The 22,017-nt window shown below is 45.7% G+C and overlaps 2 protein-coding genes across 2 annotated transcripts in view; both read left to right on the top strand.

Moving 5' to 3' along the window:
• Positions 1-22,017, top strand: part of ccdc28a (coiled-coil domain containing 28A) — a 49,969-nt gene that overhangs the window by 21,750 nt on the left and 6,202 nt on the right. The window contains exons 3-4 of the mRNA XM_072265794.1: positions 14,690-14,853; positions 18,143-18,297. Coding sequence (XP_072121895.1) covers positions 14,690-14,853; positions 18,143-18,297 — 319 coding nt within the window. The remainder of the gene's footprint in view (positions 1-14,689; positions 14,854-18,142; positions 18,298-22,017) is intronic.
• LOC140202029 (epithelial cell-transforming sequence 2 oncogene-like) overlaps positions 20,996-22,017 on the top strand; it is a 72,497-nt gene continuing 71,475 nt past the window's right edge. Inside the window, 1 exon segment of the mRNA XM_072266890.1 lies at positions 20,996-21,040. The gene's annotated coding sequence lies outside the window, so the exon portion shown is untranslated.

Genomic DNA, 22,017 nt, shown 5'->3' with positions numbered 1-22,017 from the left:
ATCAGCTCTTTGGTCTTGCTGATGTTGAGTGCAAGGCTATTGCTGCAACGCTGATCGACTAACTGGTATATCTTGCTCCTGTATGCCCGTTCGTCGCCACCTGAAACTCTGCCAACAGTGGTTGTATCATCAACAAACTTGTAGATGCTGTTTGAGCTATGCCTAGCCACACAGTTATGAGAAAGAGTTGAGCAGTGGGTTAAGCACACATCCCTATGCAGTGCCATTGTTAATTGTCAGTGAGGTGGAGATGTTATTTCAAATCCACACAGATTGTCGTCTTCCGGTTAGGTAGTTGAGGATCCAGTTGCAGGGGGAGGTACAGAGACCCAGGTTCTGTAGTTTTTCGATCACGATTGTTGGAATGATGGTGTTAAATGCTGAGCTGTAGTTGATAAACAGTATCTTGACATAGGTATTTACGTTGTCCAGGTGATCCAAGGCTGCATGGAGCCATTGAGATCGTGGCTGCCGTAGACCTAATGTGGCAATAGGCAAAATGTAGTGGGTCCAGATCCTTCCTGAGATGGGTGTAGATTCTAGCCATGACCGACCTCTCAAAGCACTACATCACCGTAGATATGAGTGCTACTGGATGGTAGTCACTGAGACAGCTCACACTGCTCTTCTATAATTGTTGTCCCTTTTGAAGCAGGTGGGAACTTCTGAATGTAGCAGTGAATGATTGAAAATGTCTTTGGATACTCCCACCAGTTGGTTGGCACAGGTTTTCAGAGATGTACCAGGTACTCCATCGGGCCCTGCTGCCTTGAGAGGATTCACCCTCTTGAAAGAAAGCCTGCTGTCAGCCTCTGAGACAGAGATCACAGGGTCATCGGATGCTGCAGGGATCCTCATAGCTGTACTTATATTCTCCCTACAAAGTAAGCATGAAAGGCATTGAGCTCATCTGGTAGTGAAGCATTGCTGCCATTCATTCATCTGGGTGTCGCTTTGTAGGAAGTACTGTAATAGCCTACAAACCCTGCCAGAGTTGATGTGTATCTGATATGGCCTGCAAGTTCTCCTAGAGTTGTTTCTTGGCTTTTTAAATAAGCCTCTGCAAGGCATAGCTGGTTTTCTTATGCAAACTGGATGCCAGACCTTAATGCCACAGATCTAGCCCTCAGCAGATGATGAAACTCCTGTTCATCCACGGCTTATTAGTGTGGGAATGTACAGTAAGTTTCCGTGGGCACACCCTCATCCACACAGGTTTTAATGAAGTCGGTAACAACTGTGGCATACTCATCCAGACTCGAAGATGACTCCCCGAACACAGTCCAGTCCAGTGATTCTAAGCAGTCCTTTAAGAGCTCCTGTGCCTTCCTGTTCCATACCTTCTTGGTCCTCACTGCTGGTGCTGCAGCCTTCAGTCTCTGCCTATATTCAGGGAGTAGAAGTACAGCCAGGTGATCAGACTTACCAGTGGGCTTGGGGTAGCACGGTAAGCGCTCTTGAACTTGTGTAACAGTGGTCCAGTTATTTCCTCTGGTACTACAGGTGATTTGTTGTTAATAATTATTTAGTGACTTTATCAAGCTGGCCTGGATAAAATTGGGCAAAATGATGGGAAGGGAATCAGGATGTGCTGTTTCATGCCTGTTGATTTATATCGTTCAGTCCATCTAGAGTCTGTTTGACATTAGCTACGAATCCATGACAGGAAAGATTCCACGATGGATAAAGCATGGCTGAATGGCAGGAAGCAAAGATTGGGACTAAAGGGAGCCTCTTCTGGCTGGCTGCCAGTGACCAGTGGTGTTCCTCGGGTCTGTGTTGGTACTGATTCTTTCTACCTTGTATGTCAATGATTTGGATGATGGAATTGATGGCTTTGTTGCAAAGTTTGCAGAAGATATGAAGATAGGTGAATGGGCAGATGGTTTTGAGGAAATAGAGAGGCTCTGGAAGGATTTAGATAGATTAGGAGAATGGGCAAAGAAGTGGCAGTTGGAATACAGTGTCAGGAATTGTATGGTCATGCATTTGGGTAGCAAAATGAAGAGGTAGACTATTTTCTAAATGGAGAAAAAATACAAAAACTTGAAGTGCAAAGGGACTTGGGAATCTTCTTGCAGGATTCCCTAAAGGTTAGAGATTTGTCACAGAAAAGCAGCATCCATTATCAGGGACCCCTACCATTCAAGCCATGTTCCCTTCTTGCTGCTGCCATCAAGAAAAAGGTACAGGAGCCTCAGGACCAACATCACAAGGTTCAGGAACAGTTATTACCCCTTGACCATCAGGCTCTTGAACCAAAGGGGATAACTTCACTCAAATTCTCTGGTCCCATCACTTATGTAACTATTCCCACACCTATGAACTCACTTTCAAGGACTCGTCATATCATGTTCTTGATATTTGTCATCATCTCCTCCTCTTCCCCCTCCACCTCCTTCCCCCTTCCCCCTCCTCCTTCCCCCCCTTCCCCCTCCTCCTTCCCCCCTTCCCCCTCCACCTTCCCCCTTCCCCCTCCTCCTTCCCCCTCCTCCTTCCCCCTTCCCCCCTCCTCCTTCCCCCATCCCCCTCCTCCTTCCCCCTTCCCCCTCCTCCTTCCCCCTTCCCCCCCTCCATCCCCCTACCCCCTCCTCCATCCCCCTTCCCCCTCTTCCTTCCCCTTCCCCCTCCTCCTTCCCCCTTCCCCACCTCCCATCCCCCTTCCCACCCCCCTTCCCCCTCTCCCCCCCTTCCCCCACCCTCCCCCCTTCCCCTCCTCCTTCCCCTCCCCCCTTCCCCCTCCCTCCTTCCCCCCTCCCTCCTTCCCCCTCCTCCTTCCCCCCTCCTCCTTCCCCCCCTCCTCCTTCCCCCCCTCCTCCTTCCCCCCCTCCTCCTTCCCCACTCCTCCTTTCCCCACTCCTCCTTCCCCCCTCCTCCTTCCCCCCCTCCCTACCCCCCTCCTCCTTCCCCCCCCTCCTCCTTCCCCCCCCCTCCTTCCCCCCTCCTCCTTCCCCCCCTCCTCCTTCCCCCCCTCCTCCTTCCCCCCCTCCTCCTTCCCCCCCTCCTCCTTCCCCCCTCCTCCTTCCCCCCCTCCTCCTTCCCCCCCTCCTCCTTTCCCCCCCTCCTCCTTCCCCCCTCCTCCTTCCCCCCCTCCTCCTTCCCCCCCTCCTCCTTCCCCCCTCCTCCTTCCCCCCCTCCTCCTTCCCCCCTCCTCCTTCCCCCCTCCTCCTTCCCCCTCCTCCTTCCCCCCCTCCTCCTTCCCCCCTCCTCCTTCCCCCCCTCCTCCTTCCCCCCTCCTCCTTCCCCCCCTCCTCCTTCCCCCCTCCTCCTTCCCCCCCTCCTCCTTCCCCCCCTCCTCCTTCCCCCCCTCCTCCTTCCCCCCCTCCCTCCTTCCCCCCCTCCTCCTTCCCCCCCCTCCTCCTTCCCCCCCTCCTCCTTCCCCCCTCCTCCTTCCCCCCCTCCTCCTTCCCCCCCTCCTCCTTCCCCCCTCCTCCTTCCCCCCCTCCTCCTTCCCCCCTCCTCCTTCCCCCCTCCTCCTTCCCTCCCCCCTCCTTCCCCCCCCCTCCTTCCCCCCTCCTCCTTCCCCCCCCTCCTCCTTCCCCCCCTCCTCCTTCCCCCCCCCTCCTCCTTCCCCCCCTCCTCCTTCCCCCCTCCTCCTTCCCCCTTCCCCCTTCCCCTCTCCCTCCCCATTATTATATCTTCTTTTATTCATAGTTTATGCATAGTTTGTTGGTTTTTTTTTCATGTTGGTTTTTAGTCCTGTTGGGGACAGTTTTTTTTTAATGATTCTGTTGTGTTTCTGATACCTACTGTGAATGCCCACAAGTAAATGATCTCAGGTTTGTATATGTACTTTGATAATAAATTGACGTTGTACTTTTCTACTTTGTCTGGTATGAAAGTGTGAATGCACAGGATCTGAAAATGCTGTGGAGGGTTATAATCTCAGCCAGCTCCATCATGGGCAGTAGCGTCCCCAGCATCAAGGACATCTTCAAAAGGCAATGCCTGAAGAAAGTGACTCCATTATTAAGGACACTTAATCATCAGATTTCTTGAACCTATGAACACTACCTCACGATTTTGCTCTCTTTTGCACGGTACAGCTGCCACAAACAACAAATTTCACAACATGTCAGTGATAATAAACCAGATTCTGATTATCATTCTCATTCAGTGAATGTATTTATATAAGCTACATTCTAATTGTATCAATCTTTCAACTCTAATAGGTTTTAAAACTTGTATTAAAGTGTAAAATGTAAAGAGTAAAGTTTTAAAATGTATTTTGTGTTGAGAATCTGTGTGTGCCTGGCGGTAGAGGACAGACGCAGTTCAGTTTAAAAGGTGTATTGCAATTATTGCAGTCAAATTGTGAGCACCAACACTGATTGGATCACTTAAATATGGAAGGGAGGGATTTATTCCGAATGCCAGTGAGCTGAAATCAATGGCTCCAATCAGCCCAGTGGTGATGTCATTAAACCTGTTTACTAAAGGTGCTGGTTCAGAGAGAATAGGCGTTGTTTTTGATTTGTTTGAACTGTTAATCCTTTTGCTTTGGGCAAACTTAAAAAGGTCACAATATATTTAGTAATTATTAGTTTCATGAAAAAAAGCACACTCTCATTTTGTTATTGCAATCAAATGAGCAGGTCCTTTTAAGCATTGATTACATATGAGAAACTCATTTTACTTAAGTGAAGTGTTAATTATTTCTCAGGCTTGTGAACATAGAACTGTATAGCACAGTAAAGGTCCTTCAGTCCACAATGTTGTGCCAACCTTTTTTTGGAACAATCTACAGCACATTCCAGGCCCTTTGGCCGACAATGCTGCACCGACCATGAAACCTACCCTAGAAACTGCCTAGAATTTCCCTACCGCATAGCCCTCTTATTTTTCTAAGCTCCATTTACCTATTGAAGAGTCCCTTAAAAGACCCTATTGCATCGGCCTCTACCACCGTCACCGTCAATGCATTCCACGCACCCAACACTCTCTGTGTGAAAAACTTATCTCTGACAACCTCCCTGTACCTACTTCCAAGCACCTTAAAACTATGCCCCCTTGTGTTAGCCATTTAACCCCTGGGAAAAAGCTACCGGCTACCCACATGATCAATGCAACTCATCGTCTTATACACCTCTATCAGGTCATCCTCCATCACTCCAAGGAGAAAAGGCCAAGTTCACTCAACCTATTCTCATAAGGCATGCTCTCCAATCCAGGGAACATCCTTGTAAATCTCCTCTGCACTCTCTCTATAGTATCCACATCCTTCCTGTAGTGAAGTGACCAGAACTGAACACAGTACTCCAAGTGGGGTCTAACTAAGATCTTGTATAGCTTTAGCATTACCTCACGGCTCTTGAACTCAATCCCACAGTTGATGAAGGCTGACACACCATATGTCTTCTTAACAATACTTAGCAGCAGCTTTGAGTGTCCTGTAGACATGGATCCCAAGATCTCACTGATCCTCTACACTGCCAAGGGTCTTACTATTAATATTAGATTCTGTCTTAAAATTTGACCTACCAAAATGAACCACTTAACACTTATTTGTGTTGAACTCAATCTGCTACTTCTTAGCCCAGTTCTGCATCCTATCGATGTCACGCTGTAACCTCGAACAACCCTCCAGACTGTGCACAACACCCCCAACCTTTGTGTCATCAGCAAACTTACAAACAAACTCCTACTTCCTCATCCAGATCATTTATAAAAATCAGAGAGGAGGGGGTCCCAGAACAGATCCCTGCAGAACACCACTGGGCACCATCCTCCATGCAGAGTATGAACCATCTACAACCACTCTTTGTCTTCTGTGGGCAAGCCCATTCTGGATCCACAAAGCAAGGTCTCCTTGGATCCCATGCTTCCTTACTTTCTGAATGAGCCTTGCATGGGGAACCTTATCAAATGCCTTACTGAAATCCATATACACTACATCCACTGCTTTACCTTCATTAATGTGTTTAGTTACATCCTCAAAGAATTCAGTAAGGCTCATAAGGCATGACCTGCCCTTGACAAAGCCATGCTGACTATTCCTAATCATATTATGCCTCTCCAAATGCTCATAAATCCTGCCTCTCAGGATCTTCAACAACTTGCCCACCACTGAAGTAAGACTCACTGGTCTATAATTTCCTGGGTTATCTCTATTCCCTTTCTTGAACAAGGGAACAATGTTTTGTAACCTTCTGATCCTCTGATACTTCTCCCATCCCTATTGATGATGCAAAGATCATCCCCAGAGGCTCAGCAATCTCCTCACTCACTTCCCAAAGTAGCCTAGGGTATATCTCGTCTGGTCCTGCGACTTATCTAACTTAATACCTTTCAAAAGCTCCAGCACATCCTCTTTCTTAATGTCTATATGCTCAAGTGTTTCAGTCTGCTGTAAACCATCCCTACAATTGCCAAGGTCCTTTTCATTGGTGAACACTGAAGGAAAGTACTCATTAAGCACCTCTGCTACTTCCTCCTGCTCCATGCACATGTTTCCACTATTGCTCTTGATTAGTCCTATTCTCACATGGCTCATCTTCTTGCTCTTCACATACTTGTAAAAAGTCTTGAGGTTTTCCTTAAACCTGCTCACCAAGACCTTCTCATTGCCCCTTCTAGCTCTCCTAATTTCATTTTTGAGCTGCTTCCTAGCACTCGTGTAATTTTCTAGAGCTCTAACAGTACCTAGTTTCTTAAACCTTTCATAAGCTTTTCTTCTTAACTAGATTTTCTACATCCTTTGTACGCCATGGTTCTTTTACCCTACCATCCTTTCCATGCCTCAATGGAACATACCTATGCAGAACGCCATGCAAATGTTCCCTGAACATTTGCCACATTTCTGCTGTGCGTTTCCCTGAGAACATCTGCTCCCAATTTATGTTCCCAAATTCCTGCCTAACAGCATCATATTTCCCCCTACCCCAATTAAATGTTTTCCCAAATTGTCTGTTCCTATCCCTCTCCCACACTATGATAAAGGAGGTAAAGTTGTGATCACTACCTCTAAAATGCTTCCCCACAGACAGATCTGACACCTGACCAGGCTCATTTCCCAGTACCAGATCAAGTATAGCCTCTCCTCTAGTTGGCTTATCTACATATTGTGTCAGGAAACCTTACTGAACATACATAACAAACTCCACCCCATCTAAACCCTTGCTCTAAGGAGATGCTGGTCAATATTAGGAAAGTTAAAATCACCCATCATAACAACCCTATTATTATTGCACCGTTCCAGAATCTGCCTCTGTATCTGCTCCTCAGTGTCTCTGTTACTATTGGGAGGGTCTATCAAAAAACACTCAGTAGAGATATTGTCCCCTTCCTGTTTCTGACTTCCACCCACACTGACTCAGTGGACAATCCCTCCATGACTTCCTCCTTTTCTGCAACTGTGATACTATCCCTAATTAACAATGCCACTCCCCCACCTTTTTTGCCTCCCTCCCTGTCCTTTTTTGAAACATCTAAAGCCTGACACACTCAGCAGCCGTTCCTTCTCCTGAGACGTCCAAGTCTCTGTAATGGCCACAATGTCAAAGTTCCACGTATTGATCCATGCTCTAAGTTCATCCACCTTGTTTATGATACTCCTTGTATTAAAATAGACACATCACAAACCATCAAGCTGAGTGCTTCTTTGCTCTATCATCTGCTTATCCTTCTTCACAAGCTTCCTACAAGCTGTCTCTACTTGTGCGCCAACCTCCCTCCCCTCCAGTTCAGGTGCAACCCGTCCCACTTGTACAGGTCACCCCTTCCCCAGAAAAGCCAATGATCCAAGAGCTTGAAACCCTGCCCCCTGCACCATCTCCTCAGCCACTCATTCATCTGTGTTATCTTCCTGTTCTGACCTTCCCTAGCTTGTGGCATCAGGAGTAATCCAGAGATTACCACCTTGGAGATACTGCTGTTCAGCCTGCTTCCTAACTCCTTAAACTTACTGCGCAGGACCTCTACCCCTCTCCTGCCAATGTCATTGGTACCAACATGTGCCATGGCCTCCAGCTACTCACCTTCCTCTTCAAGAATATTCTGGAACCGCTGAGAGACATCCTGGACCCTAGTACCCAAGAGGCAACACACTATCCTGGCGTCTCTTTTGCTGCTGCAGAATCTCCTATCTGTCCTCCTAACTATCGAATCCCCTATGACTATAGCTCCGCTTGGCTTCAACCCTACCCTTCTGAGCTTCACAGCCGACCACAGTGCTATTGGTCTGGCTGCTGCTGCCTTGCCCAGGTAGGTCATCCACCTCAGAGTATCCAAAGGGATATACTTGTTGCTGAGAGGAATGACCACAGGTGGACACTACACTGACTTCTTTCTCCCTTATCTCTTTATTCACCCATCTACTTCCCGAATTCTGCACTCTGGGTGTAACCACCTACTCAAAAGTCATATCTATCAATTGCTCTGCCACCCAGATGATCCTCAGTTCCTACATCTCCAGTTCCACATCCTTAATGCGGTCTTTCAGGAGCTGGAGTTGGCTGCACTTCCTGCAGGTGTAGTCATCAGGGAGACCGCATTAAAGAAAATGGGGGAAGAGCACCAGAGGGAGGTGATGAGCAGACAAGGAGATAAGGTGAGAGAGGGAAAAGGGGATGGGAAATGGTGAAGAAGAGAGGAGGTGGGGGACATTACCGGAAGTTTAAGAAATTGATGTTCATACCATCAGGTTGGAGGCTACCCAAACAGAATATAAGGTGTCCTTCCTCCAACTTAAAGTGTAGCCTCATCATAACTGTGGAGGAGGCCATGGATAGACATGTCTATACAACTGGTGCTCCTCTCCCCTCTTCTTTCTTCCAGACTTCTGGCTCTTTCACCAATTTACTTCTCAGCTCTCTACTTCATCTTTTTCCCCCTTATCACCTTATGTTTCTCGCTTCCCTCTCTCCACCTTTAAGCCTACTCAGCTTTTTTTCTCTAGTCCTGTGGAAGGGTTGCGATCCAAAATAACAATCGTACTCTTTTCCTAGATGCTGCTTGCCTGGCCTGCTGAGTTCCTCCAGCATTTTGTGTGTGTTGCTTGTATTTCCAGCATCTGCAGATTTTCTCTTGTTTGTAGCTTTTCATATTAATTAGATCTTCGAGATAATTTGGCTTTCTAGTGAAACCACTTGCACTACAGTATGTGGAATTTATATGTGAAAGGAAATAGGCTTGATCATGGGTCACAAACTGAAATAGCAGTTGTTTCCCTGTATAGACTGAGTGCTTCTAGCAGTTTGTTTTTCACTCCAAATCCCTAAGCTATTTTTGCTTTCTAAATCCTCACTTCTTGAATTGATTTTGAATTGAATTGACTTTATTACTTGCATCCTTCATATACATGAGGAGTAAAAATCTTTGTTACGTCTCCATCTAAATTTGCAATGTGCAATTTTTAGTAATTTATAATAAATAGTGTGTACAACAGGACAGTCAGTATAACATAGAAATGCAGTAGCGTCAGCATGAATTAATTAGTCTGATGGCCTGGTGGAAGAAGCTATCCTGGAGCCTGTTCGTCCTGGCTTTTATGCTGCGGTATCGTTTCCCGGATGGTAGCAGCTGGAATAGATTGTGGTTGGGGTGACTTGGGTCACCAATATTCCTTCGAACCCTTTTTACACATCTATCTTTGGAGATGGGCTAACCCCTATTGACATTAATGGATCTGGGATTGAGAGGGTAAACGGTTTCATGTTCCTCGGCATCCATATCACCAAGGACTTCACGTGATCTGTGCACACCAGCAGTGTGGTGGAAAAGGCACAAAAGCGCCTCTTTCACCTCAGACTCTTGAGGAAGTTTGGTGTGGGCCCCCAAATCCTAAGAACTTTCTACAGGGGCAAAATTGAGAGCATCCTGACTGGCTATGTCACTGCCTGGTATGGGAACTGTACTTCCCTTAATCGCAGGACTCTGCAGAGAGTGGTGCAGACAGCCCAGTGCATCTGTAGATGTGAACTTCCCATGATTCAGGACATTCACAAAGACAGGTGTATAAGAAGGGCCTGTAGGATCAATGGGGACTCAGGTCATCCCAACCACAATCTTTTCCAGCTGCTACCACCCGGGAAGCAGTATTGCAGCATAAATGCCAGGACCAACAGGCTCCGGGACAACTTCTTCCACCAGGCCATCAGACTGATGAACTCATGCTGATTTGAGTGTACTCTATATAACATTGACTGTTCTATTTATTATAAATTACTATGATTGCACATTGCACATTTAGATGGAGATGTAACATAAAGATTTTTACTTCTCATGTATGTGAGGAATGTGAGAAATAAATTCAATTGAATTCAATTCAATAAATGTCCTGAATAGTGGGAAGTTCACATCTACAGATGCGCGCTGGGCTGTCCACACCACTCTACAAAGCCCTGCGATTGAGGGAAATACAGCTCCCGTACCAGGTAGTGATGCAGCCAGTCAAGATGTTCTCAATTGTGCCCCTATAGAAAGTTCTTAGGATTTGGGGGCCCATACCAAACTTCTTCAACTGTCCTTTACCTCGTGGGGAAATCTGTGGGAGAAGGTTTGCCAGCACTTTTTGCCTGAATGTGAGCAGTGGTTATTAAATTCAGCGCTGAATTCAGAAGGTTGAGAAGTCCTCAATGGCTACCTGAAGTTAAACAGGAGGGAAGACTTTTCTGTTGCTTAGAATGATATGGTCAGATGTCACACAAAATCAAGTTATCAGTGTGTAACCATAAGCCAATATTTTAATGAAATTGCTGTGTAGTTTTGAACTCAACTATTGGCTTTTGCTTGGAGCTTTGTCATGCAAGAGGGGTCACTGAATAGAGTGGAGGCACTGCAGGGTGGCACAGTGGCATGGTGTTTAGTGCATCAATTTACTGCGCTGGCACCCTTGGTCTGTATCAATCTGTGAATTAATTCTCTACTTTAGAGATCACTACTATTGCAGTCTTCTTCTGTTTTTGACAGCAATAGTAAGATATGAGCCAATCCCCCTTTCACTTAACCTTCCTGTCACATTTTCGAATCCTTAACTCTACCCCTTTATGGTCAGTTCTTTTTGCACTACCTCAGATTACACTACTGTATCGAGTGTGCACGATGCAGAGGAGATTTACCAGGATGCTGCCTGGATTATGGAGCATGTCTTATGAAACTAAACCGAGCAGGCTTGGACTTTTCACTCTGGCATGAAGGAGGATGAGAGGTGACTTGATAGAGGTGAACAAGATGATAAATGGTATAGATTCAGTGGACAGCCAGAGACCTTTTCCCAGGGTGGATATGGCTAATACAAAGAGACAATATTTTAAGGTAATTGCAGGAAAGTGTAGTGGGTGATGTTAGAGGTAGCTCTTTTTACAGAGTACTGACTGCATGAAACACACTGCCAGGGATATAGTAGAGGCAGATATGTTAGGGATGTTTAAGAAACTCTGAGATAGGCACATGGATGATAGTAAAATGGAGGGTTATGTGGGAAGGAAGAGTTAGATTGATCTCAGTAGGTTAATGATTTTTGAAGGGCCTTACTGTGCTGCAGTGTTCGATGTTCTGTGCATCATTCTGTTGTTTCGTAGCTGTAGTTGTACTTATTGTTGTATTACTACCATTATACTGTTTATTCTGTGAACAAGGAATTTCATTTTGCCCTTATGTATGTGACAATAAACTAATCTGAATCTGAGGAGGCTGAAGAGAGTCGAACTAGGCACATCATTCTACAGATGTGAAGTAGAGAGCATCCTAACCAGCTGCATCTCTGCATGGTATGGAAACTGCACGGGGGCAGACAAGAAGGCTCTACAACAGGTCGTCAAAACTGCCCAATGAATCACTGGCACCAGCCTACCCACCATCAAGAACATATACACAGAAAGGTGCCAGTATCATCATGAAGGATCCCACCCACCTGCTCATGGACTATTTGTCTCACTTCCATCAGGGAAGAGGCTACATAACATCCATACCGGGACTACCAGACTTAAAACCAATTACTTTCCTCAAGCAGAAGGCTGATCAACACCTCCACTCTCTCACCACCCCACCACCACTACTTTATCATTTCCTTATGTACAGATTCTGCTGTGCCTAGCGTCACTTTATAGACATACAATCAATCTATGCATATAAGTTATCATATATTTATATTTATTGTGTTTTTTATTATTGTATCCTTTATCTTATTATGTATTTTTTTGTGTTGCGTCGGATCCAGAGTAACAATTAATTTTGTTCTCCTTTACATTTGTGTACTGGAAGCGATATTAAATAATCTTGAATTAATAAGGGGTGAGCAACTATTTCCATACCTCTGTCTGTTACTCAGCCAAGTGGCTGAACGGAAGCCAGCAGAAATGACTTGGTGAGCTTCCACTCGGTCGTAGTCAACATGACTTAAACATTGCAACTGATAAGAAAAGATATATCATTAAGGATTCGTTAATGTTTACCAAGTTTTATGGAACTTTTGATTGCATTAAACAAAGGATCACATTACTGTGGCATACTGAGTAAATAAATCTGATGTGGTATTGAGACGGTACAGAGCAGACGGGTTCCAAGTCCAACTTTGTAAAGAACGGGGCTATGGTTAACTTTACCTCACTATCCCAGTGTGGAGAGAAACCAAGCGGGGACATCGGTAGCCTCAACAGTTTATTGTGTGCAGGTTCTGTCAGAATTACCCCTGCACCTTCAGTAAATGAGAATTTGTATTTCAAAAATAGTTTGTTGCAAATTTTGATTCTTACTTCACTTCTGTGATTTGCTATAAGGCTCAAAATGATTTTTGTCAAGTCTTTGAGAGACAACACCATCAGCAGAGAGTGACATGTTAGACTATTTGATATTTTAGATTGATTTTTTCATCACTTATTCCTCCTTCAGTTAATGATACTTGTGTGTTTATTTTTTCTGTATTCCCTTTGTCACATTTACAAATGTCTATAGATTCATAGAACATAGAATAGTACAGCACAGTACAGGCCCTTCGGCCCACAATGTTGTGCCGACCCTCAAACCCTGCCTCCCATATAAGCCCCCACCTTAGGTTCCTCCATATACCTGTCTAGTAGTCTCTTAAATTTCACTAGTGTATCTGCCACCACCACTGACTCAGGCAGTGCATTCCACGCACTAACGACTCTCTGAGTAAAATACCTTCCTCTAATATCCCCCTTGAATTTCCCACCCCTTACCTTTAAAGCCATGTTCTCTTGTATTGAGCAGTGGTGCTCTAGGGAAGAGGCGCTGGCTATCCACTCTATCTATTCCTCTTTTTATCTTGTATACCTCTATCATGTCTCCTCTCATCCTCCTTCTCTCCAAAGAGTAAAGCCCTAGCTCCCTTAATCTCTGATCATAATGCATACTCTCTAAACCAGGCAGCATCCTGGTAAATCTCCTCTGTACCCTTTCCAATGCTTCCACATCCTTCCTATAGTGAGGTGACCAGAACTGGACACAGTACTCCAAGTGTGGCCTAACCAGAGTTTTATAGAGCTGCATCATTACATCGCGACTCTTAAACTCTATCCCTTGACTTATGAAAGCTAACACCCCATAAGCTTTCTTAACTACCCTATTCACCTGTAAGGCAACTTTCAGGGATCTGTGGACATGTACCCCAAGATCCCTCTGCTCCTTCACACTACCAGCACAGAAACAGGCCCTTCAGCCCATCTAGTCCATGCCAGTTATTCTGCCTAGTTTCATCCCCTCCCATCCATGTATCTATCCAAACTTAAGTGTTGTAATCAAACATACATCCACCACTTCCACTTCCAGCTCTCCCACACTCGCACCACCCTCTGAGTGAAGAAGTTTCCCCTCATGTTCCACTTAAATATTTCACCTTTAACCCTTAACCCATGACCTCTAGTCTAGTCTCACCTAACTTCAGTGGAAAAAGACTGCATTTTTCCTATCTATAGTTCCCATAATTTTGTATAGCTTGATCAAATCTCCCTTCATTTGACTGCACTCCAGGGAATAAAGATCTAATCTGTTCAACCTTTCTCTATAACTCAGATCGTCAGGTCCTGGCACCATCCAAGCAAATCTTCTCCATACTCTGTCAATCTTATTGATATCTTTCCTGTAGGTTGGTGAGTAGAACTGTATGTAATACTCCAAATTTGGCCTCACCAACATCTTATACAACTTCAACATAATATCCCAACTCCTGCACTCAATATTTTGATGATCAAGGCCAATGTGCCAAAAGCTTTCTTTACGATCTTATCCACCTTCAAGGTCACTTTCAAAGAACTAATAAACTTATAATTGCAATAACAATAAATGAATAGTAAAGTGATGCCACTTTCAATGAATTATGGATCCATATTCCCAGATCCCTTTGTTCTACCACACTTTTCAGTGTCCTACTCCTCACTGTGTTTGTCCTCCCAAAGTGCAACACCTCACACTTGTCTGCAGTAACTTCCATCTGTCATTTATTAGCCTCTTTTCTAGGGTAAAATGTTATAAAGTAATGAAGAAATCAGTCAAGATTTGTTTTGGTTTCTGAAGAGGTTATTAATTTTCCTTGGCATTCACGATGTGTAGTATCTGATAGCTTTAGATTGAACACAGAATTATTGCACTTTCAAGTCTCAAAGGGAGAAGATCAGGTCACACAGCAGGACCCCACAGTGTGGAGCAGGTGTCCTGAAGAACACATTGTGTAGACCCTAGTTGTCTGCTTTAAACCACCCTGACTCTGACTTCTGTTTCTTCTGTAACTCAGGGTTGTTATAGAGAAGCCTAAACCACAGACTTCAGCTGGAAAGAGCACCCAGTCGGCCCCCATCCAGCATTCCTTCCTCACCGATGTATCTGATGTGAAAGAGATGGAGAGAGGACTGCTCAGCCTCCTGAATGACTTCCACTCTGGAAAGCTTCAAGCGTTTGGTAAAAGGCCTCTTCTGTCTGGTTAGAAGGTTCTTGTCCAAAGTACAGCCTGGGTCTCATTGCCTCAGCTCTGAAGCTGATGGCACAAAGCACACGGAGTTGAGTTACTTTGCTGTTCTTTCCTTCAATTAACATCTGCATTTCTCAGTGCAGCTGAACCCAACACACATCACCATCCCCGTTTGTCATGTGTTGTAGTACACCTCACCTCACTCTTCTCTTCATGGTAATGTTGACTTAGGAAAGATATAAGTAAGATTGAAAGAGTACGGGGAAAATGTACAAATATGTTGCCAGGACTAGGGGACCTGAATAGGTTAGAACTTTATTCCCTGACGTGTAGGAGAATGAGGGGAGATTTGATAGAGGTATACAAAATTAGGAGGGCTATAGATCAGGTAAATGCAAGCAGGCTTTTTCCATTGAGGCTAGAACTGGAGGTCATGGGTTAAGGATGAAGAGTGAAACATCTAAGGGGAAACTTCTTCACTCGGAGGGTGGTGAGAGTGTGGAACAAACTGCTAGCGGGAGTGCTGGATGCAGGTTCAATTTCATTTTGATATGTACCTGGATGTGAGGGATAGGAAGGGCTATAGTCCAGGTGCAGATGGATGAGACTATGCGAATTAATGGTTCATCACAGACTAGGTGGGTCAGAAGGCCTGTATCTGTGCTGTAACACTCAATGAGTCTATGTGGCCCCTGGGCTTCTGGTGCCATGCAAATGTCCAGTTTTCATCTATGCAAGATAGAATTAAGTTACAAGATAATGTGTGTACAATGCCTGCCTTTACAGAGCTCCCATTCATAGGTTTCCCATTACTCTTTGGCTCAATCTAAGGCACTATGATAACTCCACCATGCTGTGACTGGTATTGTAGACTTAAACAGCTGGGAAACAGGCCCTTTAGTTCAACTTGTCCATGCTGACTGAGGTGCTCACCTAAGATAAAGTCATAGCGTCATACAGCATGGAAACAGGCCTTACATTCCAACCAGTTCATGCTAACCAAGCTAGTCCCATTTCACTGCATTTGGCCCAAGCCTTTCCTGTCTATGTATTTAACCAAATATTGTTTGAATGTTGTTATTGTACCCATCTCAATCACTTTCTCTAGCAGCTCATTCCATATACACAGCACTCTCTGCGTGACGAAGTTGCTCCTCAGGTCCCTTTTAACTCTTTCTGCTCTCACCTTAAACCTGTGCCCTCTAGGTATTGATTCCCTTTTCATAAGGAAAAGAATTATGCATTCATCCTACTTAAGCCCCTCATTAGTTTATAGACCTCTGTAACATCACCTCTCAGACTCAAAGTCCCAGCTTGTCTACCCTCTCAGTGTCAAAGGTCCCAGCCTGTCCAGCCTCTCAGTGTCAAAGGTCCCAGCCTGTCCAGCCTCTCAGTGTCAAAGGTCCCAGCCTGTCCAGCCTCTCAGTGTCAAGGTCCCAGCCTGTCCAGCCTCTTAGTGTCAAAGTCCCAGCCTGTCCAGTCTCACAGTGTCAAAGGTCCCAGCCTGTCCAGCCTCTCAGTGTCAAAGGTCCCAGCCTGTCCAGCCTCTCAGTGTCAAAGTCCCGGCCTGTCCAGTCTCTCAGTGTCAAAGTCCCAGCCTGACCAGTCTCTCAGTGTCAAAGGTCCCAGCCTGTCCAGCCTCTCAGTGTCAAAGGTCCCAGCCTGTCCAGCCTCTCAGTGTCAAGGTCCCAGCCTGTCCAGCCTCTTAGTGTCAAAGTCCCAGCCTGTCCAGTCTCTCAGTGTCAAAGGTCCCAGCCTGTCCAGCCTCTCAGTGTCAAAGTCCCGGCCTGTCCAGTCTCTCAGTGTCAAAGTCCCGGCCTGTCCAGTCTCTCAGTGTCAAAGTCCCAGCCTGTCCAGCCTCTCAGTGTCAAAGGTCCCAGCCTGTCCAGCCTCTCAGTGTCAAGTCTCAGCCTGTCCAGTCTCTCAGTGTCAAAGTCCCAGCCTGTCCAGCCTCTCAGTGTCAAAGGTCCCGGCCTGTCCAGCCTCTCAGTGTCAAGTCCCAGCCTGTCCAGCCTCTCAGTGTGGAAGTCCCAGCCTGTCCAGCCTCTCAGTGTCAAAGTCCTGGCCTGTCCAGTCTCTCAGTGTCAAAGTCCCGTCCTGTCCAGTCTCTCAGTGTCAAAGTCCCAGCCTGTCCAGCCTCTCAGTGTCAAGTCCCAGCCTGTCCAGCCTGTCAGTGTCAAAGTCCCAGCCTGTCCAGCCTCTCAGTGTCAAAGGTCCCGGCCTGTCCAGCCTCTCAGTGTCAAGTCCCAGCCTGTCCAGCCTCTCAGTTTCAAAGTGCCAGCCTGTCCAGCCTCTCAGTGTCAAAGTCCCAGCCTGTCCAGCCGCTCAGTTGAGCAGGCTAGCATTGTGCTCCAATGAATAAAGCCCCAGCCTGTCCAACCTTTTCCAATTACTCAGCCCTCGAGTCCTGGCAACATTCTTGTAAGTTGATAAATTCAATGTGGAACTTGGCAAAAGATACTGGACTATTGATTGCAATAGTTACAGCATCTGTGGTTACTGTGCAACTTGCAGAATGGATGGTGAAATGGAGAGTGGTAGTGAAAGTTAGACTGGGTGAAAGTGGATCGTGATTCATTTCTTCAGTGTCCTACAGAACAGTGTGTTATGACACAGTACAGGCCCTTTGACGCACAATTTTTTGCTAACCTTTTAACCTACTCCAAGATCAGTGTAATCCTCCCCTCCAACATATTTGTATCATCCATGTGCCTAAGAGTTTCATAGACACCCCTACCACCACCCCGGCAGAGTGCTCCACACACCCACCACTCTTGGTGTAAAGAACTTACCCCTGACACCCCCCTTATACTTTCCTTCAGTTACCTTAAAATCTTGCCCCCCTGGTATTAGCTCTTTCTGCCTGGGGTAAAGTCACTGGCTGTTCACTTGATCTATGCCTCTTATCATCTTGTACACCTCCATCAAGTCACGTCTCCAATGAGAAAGCCCTAGCTCATTCAACCAATCCTCATAAGACATGCTCTGTAATCCAGGCGCTCGTCCTGGTAAGTTTCCCCTGCACCCTCTCCAAAGTTTCTACATCTTCCTAATAATGAGCCAGTCAGAACTGAACACAGTATTCAACTGTGGTTTAACCAGAGTTTTACAGAGCTGCAACATTATCTTGTGGCTCTTGAGCTCAACCTATTCTCATTCCTTAAGGAATGAATGACTCCTCCTGTCTCCCAGTGTCCCACACATTGCCAATGCACCCGAGCTTCTACATCATCCTCTTTGCTTTTTAGAGATGCAGATTTATTTCCTTTGTCACTACAGGCAATGAGTGTTCCATCGAGCAGATGGAACACGTGCGTGAGATGCAAGAGAAGTTGGCACGCCTGCACTTTGACCTCTACAGTGACCTCGAAGAACCAGGGGATGAACATGGGAACATAGCTGTGGATGTGAACCTGGACAAACTACTGACCAACGTAAGTCCCGGTGCGAGCGGCCAGCACCAGTGAGTTTGGTAGCCAAGGGATGGGAGGAAAGGACTAAGAAGTATTGTACATAGAGCATTATAGAATCATAGAGCACTTCGGCCCATCCATTCATGCTGAGCCATTAAACTACCTAGTCCCATTGTTCTGCACCAGGACTGTAGCCCTCCATACCCGTCCTATCCATGTACCTATCCAAATTCTGCTTCAATGTTGAAATCGAGCCTTCATCCATCACCTCCACTGGCAGCTGGTTCCACACTCTCACATCCTCTGAGTGAAGGTGTTTCCCCTTATGTTCCCCTTAAATATTTCACCCTTAACCCATGACCTCTAGTTCTACTCTCACCTAACCTCAATGGAAAAAGCCTGCTTGCATGTACTCTATCTATACCTCTCATAATTTTGTGTACCACTATCAAATCTCCCCTCCTTCTGCTACGCTCCAGGGACTGAAGTCCATGGGTAGGTGATCAGAACTGCACACAGTACTCCAGATTTGACCTCAGCAACGTCTTATGCAACTTCAATATAACATGCCAACTATGGAACTCAATATTTTGATTTTTGAAGGTTAATGTGCCAAAAAATTACCAGAACTTTACAGCTCTGTACAGGCTCTTCAGCCCATGATTTTATACTGATTTTAACTGATTTTAATCTAACGATTCCCTCCTATACAACCCTCCATTTTTCTATCATCCATGTGCCTATCTAAGAGTTTCTTAAATGCCCCTAATGTATCTGCCTCTACCATCAACCCCGGCAGTGTGTTCCACTCACTGTGTAAAAAAAGCTCCCTCTGACATCTCTACACTATCCTCCGATTGCCTTAAGGTTATGCCTCCTTACTTTTGCCATTTCTGCCATGGGAAAAGTCTCTGGCTGTCCACTGTATCATCTTACACACCTCTATCAACTCACTTCTCATCCTCCTTCTCTCCAAAGAGAAAAGCTGTGGCTTACTCAACCTATCCTCATAAGCTAGTGTTCTCCAATCCAGGCAGCATCCGGTAAAACTCCTCTGCACCCTCCTTAAAGCTTCCACATCCTTCCTGTAATAAGGATATGTGAGAGGGCAGTTGTATGGGGTTGAATGGGATCTGGGATCAGCCATGATGAAATATCAGAGTGGACTCAGTGGGCTGAATGGCCTAATTCTGCTCCTATGTCTTATGGTCGTATGGTCTAAAGCACTCGATGCAAAATGTCCAGAAGGACAGGGGCTATGTGCTCATAGTGCAGTCAATATAGCAGTGGAATTGGGACAATTGACCTCAGTTCCCTTGGAGCAGGTATAAAGGAAACAATCTCTCCAGGTCCCGTTGCCAGAGACCGTGACCAGAACTGTGAGATATTTGATTCGCTATGCTGCCCATTGGGGGGAGCAGTGCGTAACAGTTAGCGTAAAACTATTACAGCACCAATGACCCAGGTTCAATCCCACCACTGTCAATAAGGGGTTTGTATGTTCTCTCAGTGGCCACCTGGCTTTCGACCAGGTGCTTCAGTTTGCACCCACATCTCAAAAGCGTCCATGTTAGTAGTGTAATTGGTCCCATTGGTGTAATTGGGTGGCACAGGTTCTTTGGGCTGGAAGGACCTGTTACCGTGCTATATTTCTAAATAAATAAAGAAAATGAACTCTGCTATTATAAAACCCTGATGACTTCCTGAGAAGCAGCAATCTCTCACAGAGTTACACAACATGGAAGCAGGTCTTTCAGCCCAGCTCGTCCAAGCTAGTCCTAATTTCCCATATTTGACCACATCCCTCTAAATTTTTCTTACTATGTATACATGTCCAAAGTGCTTTTGGGCCCCATATCTAAGAAAAGATGTGCTGGCATTAGAGAGGGTCCAGAGGAGATTCACAAAAATGATCCCGGGAATGGAAAAATTAACATATGAGGAACATTTCATGGATCTGGGCCCATACATATTGTAGCCCAAAAGATTAGGGGAAGGAGATCTCATTGAAACCTATTGAATATCAAAGGCTGACACTGTGGATGTGGAGGGGATGTTTCCAATAGTGGGAGATCTAGTACCAGAGGGCACATCCTCAGAATGGAAAGACATCCATTTAGAACAGAGATGAGGAGGAATTTCATTAGCCAGAGGGTAATGAATCTGTGGAATTCATTGCCTCAGACAGCTGTGCATGCCAAGTCATTAGATATACTTAAAGCCAAGGTTGATAGGTTCTTGATTAGTCAGGGTGTCAAATGTTATGGGGAGAAGGCAGGAGAATGGGGTTGAGAGGGATAATAAACTGGCCATGATGGAATAGGGGAGCAGAGTCGATGGACCAAATGGCCTAATTCTGCTCATGGTCTTAATACTGTTGTTGTACCTATTCAAGCAATTGCTCTGGCATCTGATTCCACATTGACATCGCTTTCCGTATGAAGAAATTGCTCATCGGGTACCTGTTAAACCTCACCCCCTCCACTTTAAACCATGTCTCTAGTTTTTGATTCCCTTTCCCTGTGAAAAAGACTATGTGCATTCATTCTTTCTATATTCCTTGTACCTTAATGTTCCTCTATGGTGTATGGGGTGTCCAGGGAGGGGTAGCATGTCTAGTGAAGGTGCTTATCATGTCCATTCTAGGACAGCTCATCTTTGGTTCCCACTGGACACTCGGCTCTCACCTGTGGCTCCAAGTAGCTGTTTGCATGCAACAGTGGCCACACCCTGGTAGTCCGCTTCGACAGGATGGCTGAACCAGGTAAGGAGCTGGCAGACCTCTTACTCTGAGGAGGCAGGAACATGCCTGTTCTTGCATGTGGAGTCAGGTCTGGTGGACTTGGCGGGTGAGATCTAATGGCCAAAAAGACATTTGTGGAGGGCAAGGGGCATGGCAAGGCACAGAAGAAGTCATGGTCATCCACTGTAACCAAGGATGATTCCAGATGCGACAGCTATCTGTACCACTGGACTTGGACTTCTGAGATCGAGAGAGCGGAACTGCCCCAATGCAACAGCTTTTCAACTTCAAAAACTCTCCTGTGAAGGTCTCCTGTCACTGTTTGATACGATGGACAACCAACCATTGTGCCCCTTCAGTCTCTACAATAAATACAGCCCTTGCTGACTTCACCCTATAGCTCAGGCCCTCAATTCTCATAAATCTTACTTACAGTTTGCAACTTAATAGAATTTGTTCTTATAACAGGGTAGCTAATACTGAACAAGGTTCCCTGGGTGAAACTTCAAGTTATTGCACAGCTGTTAAATAGTATTCCAACTTCTATGCTGAGTGTCCTGACAGAGGAAAATTTACAAGGATGTTGCTGTGACTTGAGAACCTGAGTTATAGGCAAAGGTTAAATAGCTTTGGACATTATTCCCTAGAGTTTAGGAGAATGAGGAGAGACTTGATAGAATATACAAAATTATGAAAAATATAGATAGGGTAAGGTAAATGTAAGCAGACTTTTTCTACTGAGGTTGGGTGAGACTAGAAATAGAAGTCATCAGTTAAGGGTGAAAGGTGAAATGTTTAAGGGAACCTGAGGGGGCAGCTTCTTCACACTGAGGGTGGGGTAAGAATGTCAAACGAGCTGTCAATGGAAGTGGTGGATGTGGGTTTGATTTCAACATTTAAGAGACCTTTGGATAGGTACATGGATAGGAGTGGTATGGAGGGCTGTGGTCCGGGTACATAATGATGGGACTAGGCAGAATAATAATTTGGCATGGACT

This window comes from Mobula birostris, chromosome 8, assembly GCF_030028105.1.
Source record: "Mobula birostris isolate sMobBir1 chromosome 8, sMobBir1.hap1, whole genome shotgun sequence".
NCBI lineage: Eukaryota > Metazoa > Chordata > Chondrichthyes > Myliobatiformes > Myliobatidae > Mobula > Mobula birostris.
The sequence above is the reverse complement of the archived record's forward strand: the minus strand, read 5'-3'. Positions and strand labels throughout refer to the sequence as shown.